Source organism: Epinephelus fuscoguttatus, linkage group LG5, assembly GCF_011397635.1.
Source record: "Epinephelus fuscoguttatus linkage group LG5, E.fuscoguttatus.final_Chr_v1".
NCBI classification, from domain to species: Eukaryota; Metazoa; Chordata; class Actinopteri; order Perciformes; family Serranidae; genus Epinephelus; species Epinephelus fuscoguttatus.
In genome coordinates, this window is record NC_064756.1 from 39,579,091 (window position 1) to 39,603,641 (window position 24,551).

Below are 24,551 nucleotides of genomic sequence, written 5' to 3' on the forward strand. Positions count from 1 at the left end.
GAAACTAAAGGCCTATAACTTCATATGAAGTTGAAATGGTTCATGGAGGTCTATTATTCTGCCCCTGCCGGTTCTTCAGCAATTACAGACTGACCCCCGAAGACCATTTAAATTAGGGCTGCCACTAACGATTATTTTCATTGTCGACTAATCTGTCGATTATTTCTTCGATTAGTCGACTAATCATTTCATTGAAAAATGTGTTAAAATGTTGAAAAATGTCAGTCTGTCTAGCTCAAACCCCAAAATTACCTCATCTAATGTCTTCTTTCATAATCACACCAAAGGGTTTTAGCTCACTTACTTACACACACGGGAGAGTGTGTAAAGCTGCCAATATCTGAATGTAAGAAGCTGCAGTAAGAGTATTTTGGGGTACTTTTATAATACTTTTCTATGAAAAATGACTCAAACCGATTAGTCGACTACTAAAATAGTCACCAATTATTTTAATAGTCGATTAGTCATCAATTAGTCGACTAATCGTGGCAACCCTAATTTAAATACCCTCATCATTATTTGTCTTGCTGATGTATCTTAAAATGAGGGGGTTTTGTTATTATCATAGTTAATAATTGTCATAATAGAGCATAATGTTTTGGCATTTGAATGGTTTCTGTAGCTGAAAGTATGCAGGAGTAGTAGTCGATCAAAAGATGTACAGGAGAGGTATAATTACTTTTTGACCTGATTAATGCTTAAATGAAGTCTGTATAAAATAGTGTATAGAGTAGCATAATTTCAAAGTGAAGTAAAATAAAGGTTTGAAGATTGTTTTCAATTCAAAAAAGGTCTGTATCTGACATTCATGGGTTAAACATTAGCAAGAGTAGTAGCACTACTATTACTCAATCAATCAATCAATCAATTTTATTTATAAAGCCCAATATCACAAATCACAATTTGCCTCGCAGGGCTTTACAGCATACAACATCCCTCTGTCCTTAAGACCCTCACAGCGGATAAGGAAAAACTCCCCAAAAAAAACCCTTTAACGGGGGAAAAAAATGGTAGAAACCTCAGGAAGAGCAACTGAGGAGGGATCCCTCTTCCAGGACGGACAGACGTGCAATAGATGTCGTACAGAACAGATCAACATGATAAATTAACAGTAATCCATATGACACAGGGAGAGAGAGAGAGAGAGGGAGAGAGAGAGAAAGAGCGAGAGAGAGAGATGCAGGTAATGACAGTATCTTACAACAACATTAATGGAAGTAATAATATTATAGTTATAGTTCTGGTTACTGCGGTACAATATGTTGAAAGTATGTATTAATACCTGGCAGTATACATGTGTGACAATAATCATATGTGTATAATAACAGAAGAAGTATGACTAATGACTAATGATGGCAGCAGCAGCAGGAGGCATCTGGCGGGACCACGGCAGCAGCACAACCACACACGTCACGCTGTCCAGGCACCGCTGTGATTTGAGTTAATCTGAGAGACAGTGGAGGAAAAAGGCTCCGGAGTATAAGCCTTTTTAGTGACATCCAGAATGTCGGTGTTAGATAGATTGAGTAATAGGTTTCGAGAGAGAGAGAGAGAGAGAAGGAGAGAAGGGGCCGGTGTATTATGAGGTCCTCCGGCAGACTAGGCCTAAGTCAGCCTAACTAAGGGCTGGTACAGGGCAAGCCTGAGCCAGCCCTAACTATAAGCTTTATCAAAGAGGAAAGTCTTAAGTCTAGTCTTAAATGTGGAGACGGTGTCTGCCTCCCGGACCGTAACAGGAAGATGATTCCACAGGAGAGGAGCCTGATAGCTAAAGGCTCTGGCTCCTGATCTACTTTTGGAGACTTTAGGGACCACGAGTAACCCTGCGTTCTCAGGCGCAGTGTTCTGGTGGGATAATATGGCACTATGAGCTCTCTAAGATATGATGGAGCTTGACCATTTAGAGCTTTATAAGTTAACAGTAGGATTTTAAATTCAATTCTGGATTTTACAGGGAGCCAGTGCAGAGAAGCTAAAACAGGAGAGATATGATCGCGTTTCTTAGTTCCTGTTAGTACACGTGCTGCTGCATTCTGAATTAGCTGGAGAGTTTTTAAGGACTTACTAGAGCTACCTGATAATGAGAGTTACAATAATCCAGCCTTGAGGTAACAAAAGCGTGGACCAATTTTTCTGCATCTTTTGGGTCAGGATAGGCCTAATTTTACAATATTACGCAGATGAAAAATGCAGTCCGTGAGGTTTGCTTTAAATGAGAATTAAAGACAAATCTTGATCAAATGTTACTCGAGGTTTCTTACGGTAGTGGCAGGGGCCAGAGCAATGCCATCTAGAGAAACTATGTCATCAGATAAAGAGTCTCTGAGTTGTTTGGGGCCAAGAACAATAACTTCAGTTTTGTCTGAATTTAACATCAGGAAATTGGTGCTCATCAAGTTTTATGTCTTTAAGGCAATTATGGAGTTTAGTTAATTGATTGCTTTCTTCTGGCTTCATTGATAAATACAACTGAGTATCATCCGCATAACAATGGAAATTTATAGAGTGATTTCTAATGATATTTACCTAAAGGAAGCATATATAGAGTAAACAGGATTGGTCAGAGCACAGACCTCGGAACTCCAAAACAAACTTTAGATGCGTAAGGATGGTTCATTGCGAACGCCAACAAATTGAAAACGATCAGATAAATAAGATTTAAACCAGCTCAGTGCTGAACCTTTTAAGCCAATTAAGTGATCCAGTCTCTGCAGCAGAATTTGATGGTCAATTGTGTCAAACGCCACACTAAGATCTAATAAAACAAGTACAGAGACGAGTCCTTTGTCTGAAGCAATCAGAAGGTCATTTGTAATTTTAACTAGAGCTGTCTCAGTGCTATGATGCACTCTAAATCCTGACTGAAATTCCTCAAATAAATTATTATCCTGGAGCGACTACTTTCTCAAGGATCTTTGACATAAAGGGAAGATTAGATATTGGTCTATAGTTGGCTAACACCTCTGGATCCAGGGAGGGCTTTTTTAGTAGAGGTTTAATTACAGCTATCTTAAAAGACTGTGGTACATAGCCTGTTAATAAGGATATATTGATCATATCTAATATATGAGTGTTAACTAAAGGAAAGACCTCCTTAAGTAGCCTAGTTGGGATGGGGTCTAAGAGACACGTTGATGATTTGGATGAAGAAATCACTGCAGTCAATTCTTGAAGAGAAATTGGGGAGAAGCAATCTAAATATATATTAGATTTTACAGCTGTGTTTGAGGTTAGATAGGTACTATCTGAGGGCAGGAGGTCATGAATTTTGCCTCTAATAGTTAGAATTTTGTCATTAAAAAAGCTCATAAAATCATTACTGCTAAGGGCTAAGGGAATACAAGGCTCAATAGAGCTTTGACTCTCAGTCAGCCTGGCTACAGTGCTGAAAAGAAACCTGGGGTTGTTCTTATTGTCTTCTATTAGAGCTGAGTAATAGTTTGCTCTGGCATTGCGGAGGCCCCTCTTATAAGTTTTGAGACTGTCTGTCCAGATTAAACGAGATTCTTCCAGTTTGGTTAATCGCCAGTTCCTTTCAAATTTTCGCGATATTTGTTTTAACTTACGGGTTTGAGAGTTATACCAAGGAGCGAACTTTCTTTGCTTTTTTAACTTCTTTTTAAGAGGTGCTACAGAGTCGAGCATTGTTCGTAGCGAGCCTACGGTGCTATCAACAAAATGATCAATTCGGGAGAGGTTAAAGTCGGCATGGGAAACCTCTGTTACTGAAGGTATTGGTATTGAATTTAACGACGAAGTAATCTTTTCCTTAAGTTTTGCGACAGCACTATCTGATAAACATCTAGTATAGTAACTGTTGCTGAGTGGCGTGTAATCGAGTAAAAAGAAATCAAAAGTAATCAGATAATGATCCGATAGCGAGGGATTCTGTGGAAAGACTTTTAGGTTATCAATTTCAATTCCATACGTCAGAACTAGATCAAGGGTATGGTTAAAACAATGAGTAGGTTCATGTACACCCTGACTGAAGCCAATGGAGTCTAATAATGAGATAAACGCGGTAGCCAGGGAGTCATTATCAACGTCGACATGAATGTTAAAATCGCCTACAATAATAACTTTATCTGATTTAAGAACTAAACTGGATAAAAACTTTGAGAATTCAGATAAAAATTCAGAATACGGGCCAGGAGCATGGTACACTATAACAAATAAAAGTGGCTGCGAGGTTTTCCAGGTCGGATGTAAAAGACTAAGAACGAGGCTTTCAAATGAATTATAATCTAGTTTAGGTTTAGGGCTGATTAACAGACTAGAGTTAAAAATGGCTGCAACTCCCCCTCCTCGGCCGCTGCCTCGAGGAATGTGGGTATTATTATGACTGGGAGGAGTGGACTCATTTAGACTGACATATTCATCTTGACACAGCCAGGTTTCAGTGAGACTGAGTAAATCAATATGATTATCTGATATTAATTCGTTTACTAACACTGCTTTAGACGATAGAGACCTGATATTTAACAGTCCGCATTTAATTCTCCTGTTTTGTCTTTCTGTCACAGAAGAGGTTTTAATTTTTATGAGGTTGTTATGCACAACTCCTCAACTAGTACTACTATTAGTAGTAGTAGTATAGTAGCAGTAAAGGTAGAATGTGGCAGTGCTCTGTACTGGAGATTCACATGCCAAACATAAACACACACGCACGCGCACACACACACACACACACACACACACACACACACACACACACACACACACACACTCAGGTGTATATATGTGTGTAAGCAGTTGTTGCTATTGTGATAACTGGGGACAGCATGAGGGAGGGGCAGACAGCAACTTGATCTAGAAAGCTCTTTTAATGGAGATTTAAACTCCTAAACACCTTTTTATGCCAAAACTCTAAATTATGTTTGTGGCTTCAAAAATGTGAGCAAACGAGCAGGTAAGAAAACAGACACAATCTGCTGCCTTCCAGAGATTTCTGGTCCCAGTTAACATTGAGTTCTAAGGTGGCAGTGAGTGGAGTTTCTTTCACTTTCAGGCTCACTGTGCAAAAGTCCATTTGCTTCCACAGCTATATTGTTTGAAAGACCACAAGTTGTACTCTGATTTGAGCAAAGATTATGTATGTAGAGTAAAAACTGTGGATGTGAGAGCAATTTGAAGAGAAATGTTTGAGAAGGTCTCTGCACTGAGTCCAATACGCACCGAGTCCAATACACAGCTATTATAAACTCAGAAAATGTCTGAAAACAGTTAAAATGAAAGTTGCAGAGAAAAGTTTCAGCATTGTGAACTGGCCGATCTGAGCTTGACTCAAGCCGGCTGATGGTGTCACCTGCAACTCAGCTGATCAGCTCGTTTTAGAATATAAGGCTGGTCACCTGTTTCTACAGCCAATCGGCTTGTGATTTCTGCTGATCAAGTCAAAATGGCAGCAGACAACGTGTTCACTTACTGTAGCAGGTGCTCCGTCCCCATCAAGCTCTTTGTTTCTGTCCTCACGGTGTGCTGGTGTTGGATGGTGGGTTGCTGCTGCTTGCTGCTGTTTGTGCTTTTGTTGATGACGCTGCACGCGCGAGCCACTAGCGGTGGATAAACAGGAAACAGCTGATAGCAGGAATTAGCAAGCAGCTAGTAGCAAGAGGGAAACGCAACCCTGGCAGATATTGCGCCCTCCTTGCCCTTGCATACGAAGAGGCCATTAACCGTCAGTGAAGAACAGGCCGACTTACTTAATTGCCAAAGAACTGACTAGCCGCGGCTTCCCTCCCACGTCACTGTTTGCGTCACACGCTGAGCTACACCTTATGTTACTTGCTTGCGCCCCCGATTGCCCCGAAAAAGGTGCATTCTGTATAAACAAAAGTAGGTAGGCTAGTAGGTTTGCCGCACTCCCCGATTTTGTTTTTATACTGCCAATGCTGAAAGAGGACTGATTGGGCTTTCCTGCAATTTGCACAATTCCTGTCTAAAAAGGGCTATTGTCTGATTAATTGGTGGTGGTTATTTATATTATTGTGACATATTTATTATAAATATAGTCAATCTGATGCTTTTTTTGATTATGCTTTTTGCTGTTTCATCACTACTACAAATGCAACTAAAGCTTGAAAAGCTGGAAATTAAACCGGAGGTACAGAGATGGGTAATACACTATCTCATCCAGTTGCATTGGTGTGAACCAGTAGGTTTTTAGAATGCCGCATTGCAAGTAGCTGCTGCATTGCAAGTAGCTGCTTGTTTTAACCTATCTCGTCGTGCATCTTTGGTCTGAACTGGGCTTAAAAGAATTAGAAGATTCTGTTCATTGGTTTTACATTGTTTAAAAAAAAAGAGTTCAAAACAAAGCTTCATATTTTAACTAAAAGCCTTAGTAAAATTTCATCGGATGAGTTAAATAAAAAATTCTCTCCCCATACAGTTGCTATGTATGTTGAAATTAGCAGTAAAGACCAAAAACGCTTTTTACCAGACTGTAAACATATTTATTTCTACTGGAAAGTTTGTCCTTTTTACATGGGGTTCTATGGAGATTGACTCTGTTTTGGAGCCAGCCCCTAGTGGCCTTTCGAAGAACTGCAGATTTGGCACTTCCACAGTGAGTGGGTTTACATGGACAGTTTAATTCCCTTTTCATTCCGAATGAAAGTTCATTCCTATTAAAAGCGATCTTGTAAACACCTAATTCAGAATGAAAATGGCCAATGCGATTGAAAATTCAATCTGATGTAAGGGGCTGGAATATTCCGTTTCTAATTCCGAATGAAAGAATTTCTCGCACTTGTATACACTCAATCCTCTTAAAGTTCATTCTGGTCTTTCTGCGCATGCTCGTTTCCTTGCTCTTCTGGCCAGAGTCCTGCACGGGTCCAGTTTTCAAGATCCGCCCCGACCCAACCCGGCGACGTACAAACCCGCACCCGAACCACAAACCCGCGCATCAGGCCAATTAGTACCGCAACCCGGTCCGACCCATTGAAACACGACCCGCAGCCCGACCCGTAACCTGGATTTAAAGTAATCATTTTGGGTCATATTGGCTGAATATTGAACAGCATATCGCCACAGTTAAGGTGCCAGCAAGTAAACAACAACCTGAATGAAGCAGCTCTCACAATAAAAACCTGACTTCAGCTCCATCATCAACCCTCTGTGTTCTTCTCCCATACGAGTGTAAAAGCACTCGTTTGTTACGTTTAATGCTTTTAAACTTTTAATCTATGTAAAGGCACTTTACATGTGTAATAATAGACTTACTTTCTGTCCAGAGTGGCGTTCAGCAGTTACGAGCCGTCACGCGTTTTTAGAATCCATCGAGGAGAGAAGTAATCCATCAGGGAAACACTTTAGAAACATTATAAAGTGATAGTTGTACGTTTTATCCACTTATTTCTCAAACACCTAAATAATTATTGTGTTATTAGATGGTGAAACGCGTGTAAACAGCTGAACCAATGACCGTTGAGAAATAGCGGAGGCGATCCTCAGAAACACGTAACATCCATCCCGCCCCCTATCCAATCAGAAACCTTCCCTGCCCCAAACCTTGCGTGGACCCGAATAAAGGCGATTAAAAGGCGATTAAACTGATCTCCTGTGTAAACCCTCATTCGGAATGAATATTGCTTGGTTTCCACCAAACACACCAGAGTCTAGAGTGTCTATGCTATAGTCCCTGACTCCCAAAAGTTCCTGCTCAAGGGTTAGTTGGAATGAAGCAATAGTAATTGCTTTATTGTGGTCGTGTACAAAGAACCAAAAGATACTCTGGAGATTGTCTACTTTAGAATTCTGGAGTTTTCATTCTCCATTTCCACCTCTGCAAATGTCCTTTGCTTCCATTCATTATATCCATTCAAAAGAAAGCCACTCAGCTGGCAGTTACAAAGAACAACACAGTGTTTCTTTGTTGTTTCATTGTGTATAAATGTATGTGTAAAACAGCATTGCTTTCAGTCCTCACTAGGGATCCACCAATCCAGTACATCGTATTATACCATATTAAGTGGAAGGGGTATCAGCTGTGATGTGAGGGATCCTCATTAAATGTACTTTCTTTGTCAATGACATTGTCAGATCTTTTTTTTTTTTTCCATCAATTAAATTCATGCAGTCATGCCCACAGCAATCCCTCACCTCATATTACCTTAAATAACCACTCCTCCACTCCACACTGTTCGGGAAACAAAATAGGAAACTCAGGACTTTTTGATTGTAGTCACAATAGCAGTGAAGTAAATCAATGAGAAACTTACAAACAGAAAAGCTCCACGCTGAAAAACAAGGTGGACACCAGTGTTCCTTCTGACAAAATGGTTGTTTGTATTTGTCATCAGCTTTCCCTGTTCCTTCGCTGGCTGTACAGTACAAGATGGATGATTTGGCCCACCCCTTAACAAAAAAAAAAGTTTGATTAGCAAACTGAAGGTTGAATGTCATCTTGGTGATGAGGATAATGAAGCTCCATTCCTGCAGCTGTATGACCCCCCACACCTTCATAATACATGGAAAAGTTTGAACCGAGTGATTCTGTAGTTAGAGCTTTATTATCACACAACCCAGCAATTAAAGTCTTCCTGTTTATCAATTAGACCCAAATGGCGGAGGTGTCAGACAGGTCCTGGATTAATTACTGATGACAATTAATGCTACGGAGAGAGCGAACTTAGACAAGCGAACATCAGACTGACTCAGTGTTGTTGTGCTCACTCAGGCTCTCCTCCCAAGAGACACAATAGATAGCAGCAGAAAGACTCATTTGAATGTTTCCGGGATGCCATGGTATTAATTGGAAGCCAGTGGTGCGGATGTTTGGGCGAGACTGTCAGAGTTGTTATTAGTAGCTGTCACAATGTTAAGAGAAGGCTGCATTATTCTTCTACATTTATGTTTTTGTAATCAGGTGGTTGCCACACTATGGCAAACATGTTTCCATACAGATAACCAAGTACAAATAATTAATAGTGTTGTCAGCTGTGGATATTGGCAGTATTGACAAATCCCCATTTTTGGGTGACATATTGAGCCATTGTTTTCAACAAAGGCAATGCAAGAAAAAAAAGGTGCGTTTAAGCACATGTGGGTACCGGTACTGAATTCCAGGTACTGGTACTGGTTCAAATATGAATGGTACCCAACCCTGGATAGTGGTGACGATTACAGCTTTTCCTGTACAGTGAAGCAATAATGGCAGCAAAGGTAAAGACGATGATGATTATTCCAGTTACAGGAACCAACTATGGCTCTTTTGTGCTTTTGTGTGCAGGTGAAGCAGATAATGGAGGAAGCAGTGACTAAGAAATTTGTCCACGAAGACAGCAGCCACATCATTGCTCTGTGCAGTAAGTACGCTTTTCTCTTTATCCCCTGGGCACACACATTGTCTCCCTCTCTTTCTCTCGCTGTCTTACACACACACACACACACACACACACACACACACACACACACACACTTGTTGAACTCCTCAGCAGGTGACTGGGTGCTGCTTCTTCGTCAAGGACACTGCTTGACGTCACTGCGCCTCTGACTATGCTGCTGCATCAATGGAAAGTTAATAATCACAGTGGAGCTAATGGAAACCAATTTCAGAGACAGGCTGTACAAGACCCAGGCTTTCTAAGCCCTAGACACGTCTGCATGTATGAGTGTGTGCGCGGGTGTGTTGGCCAGAGATAGAGGGGTTGCCCCTCCTGACTGCGTGGTTGAGCTTGCAGTGGTGTGTGAGTCACAGCTTCCACGCTGGTCAGACTGCCTGTAGCCTCAGATCAGCCAAATGACCGACGACACAGAAGCTGCATCTTGTCTGTTTCTATGGGTTAAAACACATAACTGCATAAAAACTCCAAGATATATCACATGGATACTCGTTATTTTCACAAAGGATGTGGGTCATAGTTTTGAGGTGGTATTTATCTTTTATGAGGTGTGGCCAAGTCAGAACTGTGTCAGTGGGTGTAAATTAAAAAGGCTAATCCTCTGCATCTCTCCATCCACACTACAATGTTAATGCCTGAGGAGCTTGAACACTTTTAGCATACAGAACAACTTTACTGTTAGACCAACGCATTTGGGCTTGTAGCCTTCATCAGGGTCATCTGCATGAAGGCTACACTTGTATCCCTCTCTGTGCACCTAAGACCTAAGAGAGGCTGTGTTGGAAATAATTTCTTTGCAATGTTACTACATGAATAATACATGGCATTTATAGGTCCATAGTTACCCAGGTGTTTTGTTTTGTTCGGTCATGGATAGGGCTGGGTATTGACACTGATTGCTGAATTGATTCGGTTTCGATTCACAAGGTTTCAGTTCGATTTCTGATTCAATTTGATTCAATATTGATACGATTGGGGATATTTCACTGACAACACTAATTTTAGAGAGATTCTCAGAGGGCTAATAATGTAAATCTTTCAAGAAATTATTTTGAAAAAGATTAAATGCAGAACAGGGTTAAAACTGAATATAACGTTTCTAGAGCAGCAACATCAATAGTAAAACAGCAAAGTCTCATTTTAAACTCAATATTTCCCTGGAAATAAGTCTAAAATGTCAGTCAAATAAATCATATTCATATGATCTCTTTTGAAGTTTAGTAAGAATAAAGAACACACACCGTGTTCCAGTATCAGTCCACCTGTCCTTTCTGCTGCTGAGGAGTCACAGCTATTGTTGTTTCTGCTTGTTAGTAACAATTAGCTACTGGCTGGAAAGCGCTCTGTGCTTGTTTATAACAATATTAGCAGCACTGGATAAGAGACTGAGGACAGATCAAACTGAAATATAACTTGTCCTACATGTTTACATGTTGCTGAACAGGTGCAGTGATAAAGTATTGGCTTTTTCCTCATGGAGGTTATATTGCACTTACAGTAACAAGCTTAGCTGTCATCAGCTCAGGTTATCTTCACATCTCTGTCTTCACAGCGGAATCTCTACTCTATAGCCCCTTTTACACTGCCAGATTTTCCGCGAATGTTGGGCCATTTTGCCGGCAAGCTGCGAAAGTTTAGACACACAGAGCCAGATTGGCGAGTTGATCTGAGGTGTCCAATTTTCCGCCTTGTAGGGTAGTCATATTGGCGGAACCCTTTTAGTTTAAACAGACCAAGACAGCCTTCCGCAATGGGAGGAGCTGTTGATGAAGCCGCACATGCGAGCCACTGGCGGTGGATAAACAGGAAACAGCTGATAGCAGGAATTAGCGAGCAGCTAGTAGCAAGAGGGAAACCCAAACCTGACAGACGCTGTTAAGATGAGCAACTGGGGAGACAAGGAATTGCGCGCCCTCCTCGTCCTCGCAAATGAGGAGGCCATTAACTGTCAGATGACGGGGAAGGTAAAGGACGGGCCGACTTACGAGAGAATCGCAGAAAGACTGACCAGCCACGGCTACCCTCGGAGTATGTCACTGTTTACGTCACATGCTGAGCTACACATTTCGTTACTTGCTCACGCCCCCCATTGCCCCGAAAAAGGCACATTCTGTATAAACAAAAGTTTGCTGCACTCCCCAATTTTGTTTTTATACTGCCAATGATGAATAAAAACTGATTGGGCTTTCCTGCAAATTTGCACAATTCCTGTCTAAAAAGGGCTTATGTTTGTGTGTCTGTGCATAAATGTGGCACAGCAGCCCCTACACACGGACAGCAGGAGCAGAGGATAAAAGAACTGGTAATGTTGGAGCTTTTCAGTACTGCGGTTGTTAATAATTTAGTGCCAGTACACGTTTACTACTGGCGAGATTAACAGGGTTAAAGCTACTCCACAACTGTGGGGGAAAAGCGTATATTAAAAGATCGATCTTGGATTTTATGAATCGATATTGGGTCATTCAAATGAAGACCGATTGAATCAGATGAATCAATTATTTTTACTCAGCCCTAGTCATGTACACACAGACTTTCAGCTGTTGTGGTCCAGCCACAAAATTTATGTAACTACATCTTAAAATGAAGAACAACACAATTAGACACAGTCACACAGCAGAGGGGAGCTGCTTCTCTGAAGCTATGCCCACTGATCCCCTCCTTTTTGCTGAATTTAACACAACCCTCCCTTCTTCAGCTCTAGTCAGTGATGTAGATCCATCAGCCACTATTAGAGTGAAGTTCAGCTGATAACAATAGTTTGTAAAATGTCAAAGTGGCACTGATTTACTGGCTAAACAAAAAAATTGTTTGAGCTAGAGTTGACAGTATAATCCATCATTACTATACTGTAACAAAATATGATGTATAGCCTCAGATTATGTTACTTTTATTAATCTTACAGGTAAAACAGAGGATAGTGTAAAAGAGAGTGTCTTTGTCGGCACATAGCTCTCACCTTGGCGCTATTGATTTGTTCCTCCTCGCCTTTTTCCTTTTGTTATTAGTAGTCTGCATTAAGCCTTTATTTACTCAGGATTTCTATTGACCTGGGAGTTTTGAAGAGATCACTGGCAATGAACTCTCTCTACACCTTGTTAGATGCATTGGGACTCACTGATAAAACTGTGAGACAATATGAAGTAATAAGGGTGGTAATCACCAGAGGGTCCACGATACAATATTATTACGATTTTAAATATGTTGCGATATGCTGAGTATTGCAACAATATATAATGCAATATTTTGAGATTTATTACCTTTTTTCAACTATAAATTATGTCCCCAAAGGAAACCTTTGTTAACATACGTTTTACCGAATAAGAAGTTTTCAGTGTGTTCATCTCATTTCAGCTATGTTTTGTAGCACAAAAATGTATCTAGTGAACTGAAAAAAGGAACTGATTATATTATTCTAGTTGTAGTAGATCATTTATATAATTAAAAAAAAATTGATACACTGTGTGAAGATACTATGCTGTATCGATTTTTTTCCACCACCCCTATAAATTAATCAACTGTGAGAGTTCTGTTTAACAGGCTTAGTGATGAAGTGTGATACTTTAAATTTACAGGATTAGCCAAAAACGAATACTCCTATCTGGTTATTGTATCTATAAAGATTTTCTCAGCTCAGCTGAATATCATGATATTTGTACGTATGCTGTGATCAGCTTCATCTGTATCACCCACCCCTAATTTGTAAGTAAGTAAATGGAGGATCTATTAAAGTAAGGTCAATCCAGTGTAGATGGACATAATCTTAGATTAAACCTTATTTCTTGTCAGGTGTTGATTTTAAAATTGTTAATGGAATGCAGTATGATATGTAGAGATGCACTGATCAATAGGCTTGTGACTGAAATCGGACGATCAGCTTGATCAGCCATGACTGGTGATCGGCTGATCAGTCTCAGATGTGGCTGATCCTGTGACAAGCAAATTAACTTGCATGCACTGCACGATGGTTCTCATCACAAACGGCAGTACAAACACTGACTATTTTCATAGCCGCTGCAACCAGTTCTCAGAAATTTTGTTTAATTTCCATGCATGCTACGCATTATTTGAAGGCTAACATGTTAAGCTAACAAAAAGACTAAAGTATACCCAATTTTTATTATTCAGCGAGTTAATAATTAGCTCAAAAGTGTAGCATAGCAAAGCTAATTCTAACTGTTTTATTTCAGTGGGTGGAAGATGCTAAAACATTTAGCTTCTTAGTCTAGGAGGTATTATTCAGACTTTTGAAAAATAAATCATAAATCAGAATCGGCTAAAAAATTGCAATTAGTGCATCTTTAGTGGTATGGTAAGATGGTACTGTTTTTGGGTTTTCCCAGGTTGGTTTGCTAAAGCTGTACCGTGACAGCGGTCTCTCTATGTTTGGCTGTCAGTACTTTTGCAGCTTTTACCTGAATTTCTTTTTTCTGGAGTTGAGTTTCACTTATGCCTTCCTGTTTGTTCTTTCACGCAATCAGCATTTTTTAATCATCATTGATTGCTGTGCTGGAGCTCTGTTAAGTTACTGCTGATGCAAACCCAACACTTCACTGCTGCTGCTGCTGCTGCTGCATCACATTAAAAACTTTACACCAGAGAATCAGTGGGATGCTTTTCTTATGATAGTTATAGGAAGTGCAATGTGCTTGTCAACAAGTTCGAGTTTTAAATATTGCAGGTTAATCAGTAAGACTTTTTATGCCTCCATGCTGACCATAGCTGTGGCTGGAGGCATTATGTTTTAGGGTTGTCCATCCGTCCATCCATCCCATTCTTGTAAACGCGATGTCTCAAAGAATGCCTTGAGGGAATTTCTTCAAATTTGGCATAAACGTCCACTTGGACTCAATGATGAAATGATTAGTTTGTGGTGGTCATAGGTCAAGAGTCAAGGTCACTGTGATCTTGTCTGTCTCATTCCTATGAAAGCAATATCTCAACAATAATAATAATGACTTTATTAAGGACACAGAGAATAGTCCATAGCATGCCACACAAAAAACAGACAATCAGCTATGTACAAAAATATGATATGATATATGTATATATATATATATATATATATTTACACATACACATATAAAGACAAGAAGTACCAACACTTCATTATACAAGTTAAAAAAATGGGCAAAATTCAATAAACTGCACCCACAAACAAGCTGGAGTGCCACTGGCCCCACAGTTTAGGTTTGGCTGAGACCTGGATGATACTATTCTCTGAGACAGAGAGCCTGCACATATATCGATATATAAGATAACGTATTAAAGCTGGGCAAGTAGGCACACCCACATTTTCAAACATTTGGCTGGCACTACACCTTCATGGAAGTTTAAGAAGTAGTCTCATGCCATCATTATAGGCCACATTAAGTCTTTGCATATTACTCTTCCTATAGAAGTGCCACAAGTGGGCAGTGTACAGCGGAGTGCAAAATGCCACTGAACACATGCTAAATTTGCGAGGAGACGTATTAGCTTGCACATACAACTTGCAAGACTGTCCGTGGATATCTATGTCATCAGATAAATCATTGACAATATAATGACCAAGATATTTAATCTCATTACACACTTTAAGAGCAACACCAGATAAAAAGTATTCAGGAAATACTAATTTTCTGTCTTCTTTACTTCTAAAAATCAGTGTTTCATCATATTGGCATTCTGCTATAACACCTTGAGGGAATTTCTTTACATTTGACACAAACAGTCACCTGGGCACAACAATGAACTGATTAGATTTTGGTGGTCAAAGGTCAGGGTCACTGTGACCTTGCAGCCATCTCATTCTTGTGAACACGATATCTCAAGAACAGCCCAAAAGAATTTCTTGAAATTCAGCAAAAAATGTCCACCTGGACTCAACAATCGACTGATTAGTTTTTGGTGGTCATGGCTCAAAGGTTAAGGTCATTGTGACCTTGTCTGTCTTGTTCTTGTGAACACAATATCTCAAGAACGGCGTAAGGGATTTTCTTCAAATTTGCCACAAATATATACTTTAATTCTATGACAAAGTGATTAGATTTTGGTGGTCAGTGGTCAAAGTCACTGTGACCTTGCATCTATTTCATTTTCGTGAGATCTTAAGAACACTCTACGGAAAGTTCTTAAAAAATGACACAAATGTCCACTTCGACTGAAGAATAAACTGATTAGAATTTGGTGGTCATGGGTCAAAGGTCAAGGTCACTGTGACCTGACAAATTATATTTTTGGCCATAACTGAAGAATTCTTACGCTAATTATGACAACACACAAATGTCTAACAGGATGTAATGATGAAGCGATGACATTTAATGTCCAAAAGGTCAAAGGTCAACTTCACTGTGATGTCATATTTTTCTGCATGGAACACTTTTCTGGCCATTACTCACTGTCATCTCAGGAACAGAAGGGGAAACATTTGGTCAGATACTGAATTGGTGACCTTAGTCTTGGATATCTACCTTGAAACTGTGCTGATTGCATAGATCTTCTGTGCTTTTGTTTTTACAGAAATGGATGTAGACCCTCAAGTGCAACTTGAGTGGTGTGCAGAGGCGCGCAAGCACAGCTCGCTAATTCTTTTTTTTTTTTTTTTTACCAAAAACTGCTACAGCCACAGTGAGGTATTTAATGGTATGGTGTGGTTTACCTTGTTCTCATTTAGCCAACCCACTACCCAAAGCACAACCAAGGGCTCCTGGGGAACGTCCTGTGTTTTTGACCCATCCACCACCCCAGCCTGCCTCCTAACAAAACTGCTTGGACCCTCTTCCTTCTTTACTCCCATCACCACATTGGTCATGTGATCGCAGCCATGCAAAACACGTGGATTATGCATGAATTACTGGCTCATCATTATGTGCAATATATACGAACTTTGGGTCATTACTTTGCTTAGATGAATGAATATGAATAGTGCATAAGAATAGCCTGGCTATGGAATGACATGATATGGTGTGGTATTGTTCATTATGATATAAAATGGTTGGTGTACACACAAATATTCAAAGTTTCACTTTGCTTAATCATGCAGTAATGAATTTTAAACTCATGACTTTATAAAGTTTTATCGGAGGCATCATTGATTCAGTTAATTTAATTTTCCTTTGACAAAGTATTCCACAGTCTGCAGAGGTTGGAGTGTACATCAGTTATTAGCTACATGATGTCCCAGTATAATCCTGGCTGATCCCCATAATGCTTCCACTTAAAGGTCAAGATATTGCAGTACATACTGTACAGGTGGAAAGATGTGAGAACTACTGGAACTTGCACACTTTCCTAAAATGTGCTGAAATTCAAAGATTATAATAAAGCCAGTTCTTTCCATTCTCATGTACAGACAGGACCACGTAAATTGAATTGACCCTTGCTGGCTGATGGGATTCAATGCAATAAAAGAGTAACGGCTGTAAGAGCAGAGTTCATTATCCATCATCATCAGTAGATCAAATGTCTCTCTCCTGAACAGCCAGAACCACATCCGTCCCTGTCCAAGTGGTGGAGAAGTGCCCTCCTAATGGCTGGCCTGGGAACAGGGCAGTGTGGAAATTAAACTGTCAATCTAAGTTTTAATTGTATATTCAAGATGGCATCCAGAGTAGAACTCTGTCACCCTCATTCTGCTGCTGTGGAGCTGAGGCTGAAGGACGTCATTTTAACACTGTTTGTCTCATCTGTTTCTTGTTTTGTTAAAGGAAGAATTTATCACCTTTTATGTGGATGTCCAGTCAGTGTTGATAGTAAGTGTAATCAATTGAAGTAATAAATTCCACAGTGCCTTCTATATAGACTGAAAAAGCAGAGTTCTCCTGCTCATGGAGCCTTGCTGGCAGTGCCTACATGTACCAGGATCCATTGCATGCAAGCCACTGATGCCCAGCCAAAACATAGTGTCGCCTGCTTATGCAGGTAAAAAATAAATATATGGTGGTGTTGCATGTGAACCAGCATGAACCAAAACGCCAAGAACTCTTATTATTTTCTACCTTGTCCAGGGCAGCACTTCACAGATTCACTCCTTTCATTCTTTTTTTTTTAAAGACATTTTTTGGGGGCTTTTTAGCTTTTAATGTATAGGACAGACAAGTGTGAGGGAGGGGAGAGAGAGGGAGAGTGACATGCAGCAAGGGGCCACAGGCTGGAGTCGAACCTGGGCCGCTGTGGCAACAGCCTTGTGCATGGGGCGCCTGCTCTACCACTAAGCCACCGGCACCCCACTCCTTTTATTCTTTACCATTAGTGAGTATTGTTAACGTTTTTTGGGAACTTAACTGTCAGCACACATGGCCGCTTCTTAAATCAGTGAGGTTTCTGGTGTCACTGGTATTTTGTATGATATAAGTGCTTGTTTTGAAGACTGCAAATGCATTGTAACAATTTCAGGCATTTTGTGTGGGAAAGTTGTTGATGGCTTGAAGCAGGTGTGTGACTGTGAAATGTATCAAGCAAGCAGAGGATGGGCAGGTCCTTGGGCAGGTCCTACACACTGACACACATGCTAGAGAAAAAGGAGGGCAGAAAGAGAGAGTTACAAGTTGGAAAGATTGTTTTTTTTTTTTGACAGCAGTACCATGTTATGTCAAGATATCCTGCAGAATTTGGAATGGATATTTGGTTTTGTATACATGTGCCAAAATTTTGGATCTGTTTCTTTCTGTTTTCTGGACCATGTGGACAAATCTTTATACCACTTGTTCTTGTGTGTTAATACTACTTGTTCTTGCTCTGTTTTTTAGATGAGGCGAGGCACCTTCACTATAGAACTCTGCAAAAAACTTTGGTAAATAATTAAGACCATGGTGTAGCAGCCTATAAAGACCCGTTAATGTGGATGTGTAATGTATATATTATGTAGGGAAAGGTCTGAGTGGTGGAAAACAATTCATATTACCAAAAATATACAATTAAACAGTAGGAGATCCAGTTTGTAGACTGACAGATCTGTGGGGGACTTTGCTGTTTAGACATGAAATCTCTGCTCAATGCTTTCTTAATGATGTATGATGATGATGATGATGATGATGCACAGGGGATTTCAGTCTAAATCCACAGAATGCTATTGCTTAAAATCAGATGTCGGATGGTTGATGATATCTGAGATTGTAGTTACCCCAGTATGTGAGTTCAGGTTAAAGGAAATTCCTTCAATGAAATTTGTAGGGCTGCCTCTTGAAAGCTGGACTGAGTCGACTGAGATTGCTTCAAGTCGAGCAGTCAAATGCTGCTGTCACATTGAATGTCCTGCTAGCCCATTCAAACTTAAGGACTTTATATGAAAAAAATAATGAAACAAACAACAAATCGTCAAATTTTCATATAGAACAGCCAAATCTGATTTGATTGACATAATCCTGATTTCGGTATGGCCCTTAAAATCTGAAAAATGTTTGTAGGTTTTGGGACCTCAGGATTGGGTTTCTGCTTTTTGCAGATGATGTGATTCTGTTGGCTTCATCTCACCATGACCTCCAGCATGCACTGGGGTAGTTGGGATGAGAGTCAGCACCTCCATATTTAAAGAAGCAACAGATAGCATCTTTTCCTACATATATCATTATGAAAATAATGTGGGTTGCACAGGGTAGTGGCCACAGTAAAATTAGACTATCAGCGTTTACATAGGTTACTTAATAGCTTTGCAATCTTTGCAATAAGCTTCTGCCACCGGGGATGAATTTTTGTGGACAAAATCTGCTTTACGGCAGGAAATGCGTCTTGTATTGCCAAACTGGCCGGTCACCCAATCAGGGACTGGAGCTGGTCCTTATGAGGAGTTGGGCCTGAGGTAGTTGAGTCAGGAGCACAATGGCAGACGGACAAAGTTTGGAAACAAGTGAAAAACGGCCTCCCAAAAGAAAACAAGCTCCTCTGTCTGAGGAGGCGAGGATGCACAAAAAGGAGAGTGATAAAAGAAGAGGAAAAACAAGAGTAAACCTCAGTCAGGTGTTCAAGAGATGGAGGGAGCTCCGTGACCAAAGAGGCTTCAAAACCGATGTCCAGCTAGCTTTCTTTCTAATGGATCAGTAAGTAACACGGCTAAATGTTAGCTAGACGAGAGAGGACTGTACTGTACTGGCTGCTAGTTAACTCCTAGCTGGCCAGCATCGCAAATCGCCGCAACCAGGGACCAGGTAGCAGTGTTGGTCGGCTGACATCCTTGTTGCCATTCTACGGCAGCCCTTGGACTGTGATTACCCCCGCCACTGCCGCCGCTGCCGCCGCAGCTACTGGGCACCCAGCCTCTCTGACTGGGAGAAGTGGAGTAAAATCCTCTCCTCCGCTCCTGTTTGTCTGGTGAACACCTCTCCTCTGTCAATACACTCTGCCAGCAGTTTAATAATATTGATGTCAGTTGTAACATTTGAATGTTTTAGTTGTGAGTGTGGGTGTGAGAATGTATAGTGAGCCGGTGACTGTTGAAAAATAACTCCACTGCGTGTCAGGGTTCCATTCCCCTGTTGGGAGTTATTTTTCAACAGTCACTGGCTCACTATACATTATCCCTTATGTGTCTACTGTTGTTTGTACTGATAATGTACATATTGGTATAATTTACTGTGAGTTGTTTGTACTGGTACTGTGCATTCTGGTATAATTATTTGCATTACTATTTGTTTTTTTGTTTTTTTTCAGATAAATCTGATAATTGTTGCTTGGTCTCTTTACTTGTTTATTTAGTATAGTGTCCACACACCTTCTCATTCTACATATACATAGAGGTATACAGGTGGCTTTACAGCCTACAGTTTATTTAATTTAGAGAGTCTAATAGACTCATATCATTGATTATCTCTGATCCCCACGGTCAATTTGGTCTTTGCGACAGTGCGAGCAACACTGCTGACGCTAGGTGGCGCCAAGCTAAAAAAACCCAAATCCTATCTGTTGCCTCATTAAGGCCATGGTTCTCTGCTGGAAAACAGTGGATTGCCCCCTCTGGGTTGGGAGAGAGTTACTGCCTCAAGCAAGGGAGTTCAAGTTTCTCATGGTCTTGTTTACGAGTGAGGTTAAAATGGAGCATGAGATGGAGTTTGATGCGGTGTCTGCAGTTATGCAGGCACTGGACCGTTGTGGTGAAGAGGAAGCTGAGCCAGCTGAGGTGTTTCAACCCTCACCTATGGTCATGAGCTTTGGGTAGTGACCAAAAGAATGAGATCGCAGATACAAGCTGCCGAAATGAGTTTCACCTGTGTGGTGGCTGGGCTCAGCCTCAGAGACAGAGTGACACGCTCAGACACCAGAGCGAGCTTCAAGGATATTTGCTGCTCCTTTGCCTCGAAAGGGGTCCGTTGAGGTGGTTTGGGCATCTGATTAGGATGCCTCTGGCAGTTTGGGTTATTACTGTAGCCCCCTGTGGGGCCGTGGTGTTGCTCTTGTAGTTGCTCCATGGGCTGGGAGTTCAGGGGAGCAGTGTGTAGTCTGCGAGGGCCTGACCTTAGGGCATCAAAATCAGCTGACGTTATTAACACAAAATATTAACATGTCTTTACACACAATACCTGTATAAAATGCAAACTTTTATTTTATTCATTCATTCATTCATCTTCTAACCGCTTCATCCTCTTGAGGGTCGCGGGGGGGCTGGAGCCTATCCCAGCTGACATTGGGCGACATGTGCCTAACGTTACTGTAACACTAATTAAAACAGACATTTGACTCCGCCATTTCACTTCGAAAATATGCGCTGCCGTTGCTCACTGACTGTAGCCTTTTATAGGGAGGGAGGGCCAAGGGCTCCGAGAGGGGTGGGGGGGTGGGGATTCACATGAACATACATGAACGTGCAGCCGGACCGGCTTGCAAACAAGGGGCTGGAGATCAACACAGAGAGAGGGTGTGTGACGTCATGCTATACTCCAGATGAAATTACACCTTTGGTTCTTCACATAGCAATTTTTTAATTCCTTCAATCTAGAAATGATGAATTTTGCTTATTGCTCCTTTAAAACAAATGTGAGCCAGGGGCGTTAAGTGGTGTAAAGTCCCTACTTCCTACCTCCCTTCCTCTGCTCCCCTTGCTCAGACCACACCTGTCTTCGAACCAAACCTTTACTTTGAATTATTAGTTATTTAATGTTATGTATTTATCATCTTTTTTCACACTTTTTTCATTGACTTTGTATTGACTTTATTGATGAAATACCTTTACAGATCCATTCCATTACTTAGTCTTAAGATTTCTAATCTGACTGTCGGTAAGCCACAAAACATGGAAATAACCATATTTTTTTTTAAAATTTTTTTGGATTGCCCCTGATTATTTAAAGTGACAATTCCCAACTATTCCATAATATTAAATTCAACTCAATTCAGTTCAGTTCAATTCAATTTTATTTCTAAAGCCCAATATCAAAAATCACAATTTGCCTCAGAGGGCTTTACAGCATACAACATCCCTCTGTCCTTGGACCCTCACAGGAGATAAACTCCTCCCCAAAAAAACCCTTTAATGGGGAAAAAAAGGGTAGAAACCACAGGAAAAGCAACTGAGGAGGGATCCCTCTTTTAGGATGGACAGACGTGCAATAGATGTCGTGTGTTAAGAACAGATCAACATATTAAATATACATTGATACATATTACAAAATGATACATTGAGATATCCAGCAGGTTGTGTCACTACAGGTGTTTATAGCTGACAGTTGACCTGAGACACAACATGTGATCTATTTAACTAGTTTATTCACAGGATGTCGCCTACTATGCCTCTATACTAATATTGTCAGTGTATAAAACTGGAAACTGTGTGAAATCCTGCTTTTAATCAACCAGAATGATGTGCGCAAACACACTTTTCCTTGAACACGTGTGCTTGATGTTCTTAGTTGTGCAAGATTTAATCAAGGTACTGATATCGAGTGAGACATAAATCATGCACCATAACCTTTAAGATAGAGGCTGCAGATGGAACTCCTTTCAGAAAACTAAAAGATTTTAATCAGCCAAGAGAAGGACTCAAATCTTCTGAGCTGCTGTGAGTAAAAGATAGTAAAATACAATCATCAGTTATTCTCAGTACAGACTTTGCCTAATGTTAAAATTACATTTGTGTGCTGTTTGTCATTTGCAGTTTTATTTAATCCTATAATATTGTGGATTTTGATCAAGATATCCCTGTAAATGCCACATACAGTATGTAGCTCACCACCCCATGTTAATGTGACTACATATGGTCAGACCACATCATCTGCTCATCTCATCAGCCTGCAGGCTCACCCAGCCATGACATCACTGTAACGCAGGCTAATTATCAGACTCTGAGCTCGGTCACTCTTGTTAAAGGTACAAGGTAAAAGGTCAGATGCTAATGTCCAATGATGTCAGCGCAGAAATGAGTCACTGTGCTGACCCAGTCTTACAGTGTCCCTCCTAATACCTGATAATTGTGCTACGTCTGCTAATGAATGCTGAATTAATGCCAGTGTTTCATTAGTGAAGAGCCAGTAGAAAACACTGGTGTTTGGTGTCTGACTTTGTCTTTAGAATGGGAATGACTAAATAGGGATGCACAGTTTTTCTGATGAATATTGGTATCAGCCGATATTCACCTTGTTGACTGCCGTCCGCCTATCAACAAATAAGTTGACATTCACCGATGGTGGTGGCCGATTTTTTTCTGTTGTGTCATGTCAGTTTTGTGCAGGCTAAAAAGCTGGCCTCCTGACTAACAGCGTCCTGTCGGCCTGGGGACAATAGAAAACACACTCTATTGTTTCCCTGATAACGCCACAATGTGAACAGCAAATCTGTTTTGACATCAGCAGTAGGAGAGCTAGTTAATGTTAGCTGTTAGCAGCAGATGGCTGGAACTAACTGCTGGCTGAAGTTGCATTGAGTGACATTATGATACATTCATGCTGTCTTCGGTAATTATGAGTATTAGGTGAAGGTAAATTATAATGTTCTCATGATGTGTTCAAATGTAATCTTGTTAAATTTAATTGAGAAACTTGAATGAATACAGCTGTTTGAAGGAGAAATTTGTTTGATTTGTTGATATTATAACAAATATAAAAGTTATATATCATTTATATATACAGTATATATACAGTGTATGTATATGTAGGCTATATGATATATATAGTAAAAAGGCTTTTGAAGCAGTTCTTTTTTATGTTTTTCACAGGAAAGAAGGTTATGTTAAAGGTCGCTTCATAAATGTGTATGGCTGAATTTGCGCTTACTCAAAGATGTAATGAAGTTTAGTGTGTAATGAAGAATAATACAATTTCTTTGTTTTCCAGGCACAAAAGGGGGAATAAATAACAACAAAACAAAGACAAACAAAAAATCATTGGTATTGTATCAGCGATTAGCCATAATAATTATTTTGAGAAAAAATAAGTTTTATTTGTTTTTAACTCAGGTGTTGTCTCATGTGAGGCAGGTTTTTTTTTCCGGTTGTTTCTATGAAAGGTTCCAATAAAAGGAAAAAATAATCAAATGTGGGAGCTCACTATTCACTTTTTGCATGAATAAAGAGCCAAACCATGTTTTGCTTTGTTTTAAACCTAACTACGTGCTTTTGTTTACGTCCCGATGTTGGTAGGGGCATGTGTGAATGTCAATATAGCAGACACAGGAGGATACCTAGTGTGTAATATGTAGCTGTAAAAGACCATTGACAAAGTGGCGCTATGTCATGACTTGGGATGTGAATGTGTTGAGCGTTCACACTGGAAGTGAAGAATGGGCTCCTGGGTTAAAGTACAGGGTTTGCTAGACCTATCCACCTTCCCTCCCTCTTGCCCTAAAGGGACAGCTCCTAATATCACGTCTTTTCCTGCGTCGTTACAAACTGCTGCCGGCCAGTGCGTTTCATAACACCATGAAAGGTGCCTTTGCATGTTGATATCTTACGCAGATGTCCACTGACAAAGCAATGGTATTCAACAAGTTGAAAGTAGATACAGTAAAATTAGATAAGATAAAGTGTATTCATATAGCACTCTGGAGCAGCAAGTGTCACAGAGTGCATCACAAGTCAGTTAAAAAACCCTCTAAGGTCTCATGTGGTTCTTGTGTTGGTTGCTCCCCTCACCCATCCATGAGACCTGCTGTTGATTATTCAGTAGCAACACGTAAACTTGTTAAAGAGCTCTTCTCATCAGGCTGTCTTTCTATTAGTAATAATGAGCCAGTTGGCTGGGGTAGCCAGTGAAATTTAAGTGGGAGCTGGTGACACCCCTGTTATTTACTGCAGTTAAAGATAGG

The 24,551-nt window shown here is 40.4% G+C and overlaps 1 protein-coding gene across 2 annotated transcripts in view; it reads left to right on the top strand.

Annotated features, from left to right (window-relative positions):
• The window catches only part of sgsm2 (small G protein signaling modulator 2), a 136,761-nt gene that overhangs the window by 17,791 nt on the left and 94,419 nt on the right, over nt 1-24,551 (top strand). For both annotated transcript variants that reach the window (XM_049575662.1, XM_049575663.1), the window contains exon 2: nt 9,236-9,311. In XM_049575662.1, the coding sequence (XP_049431619.1) occupies nt 9,236-9,311 (76 nt within the window). The remainder of the gene's footprint in view (nt 1-9,235; nt 9,312-24,551) is intronic.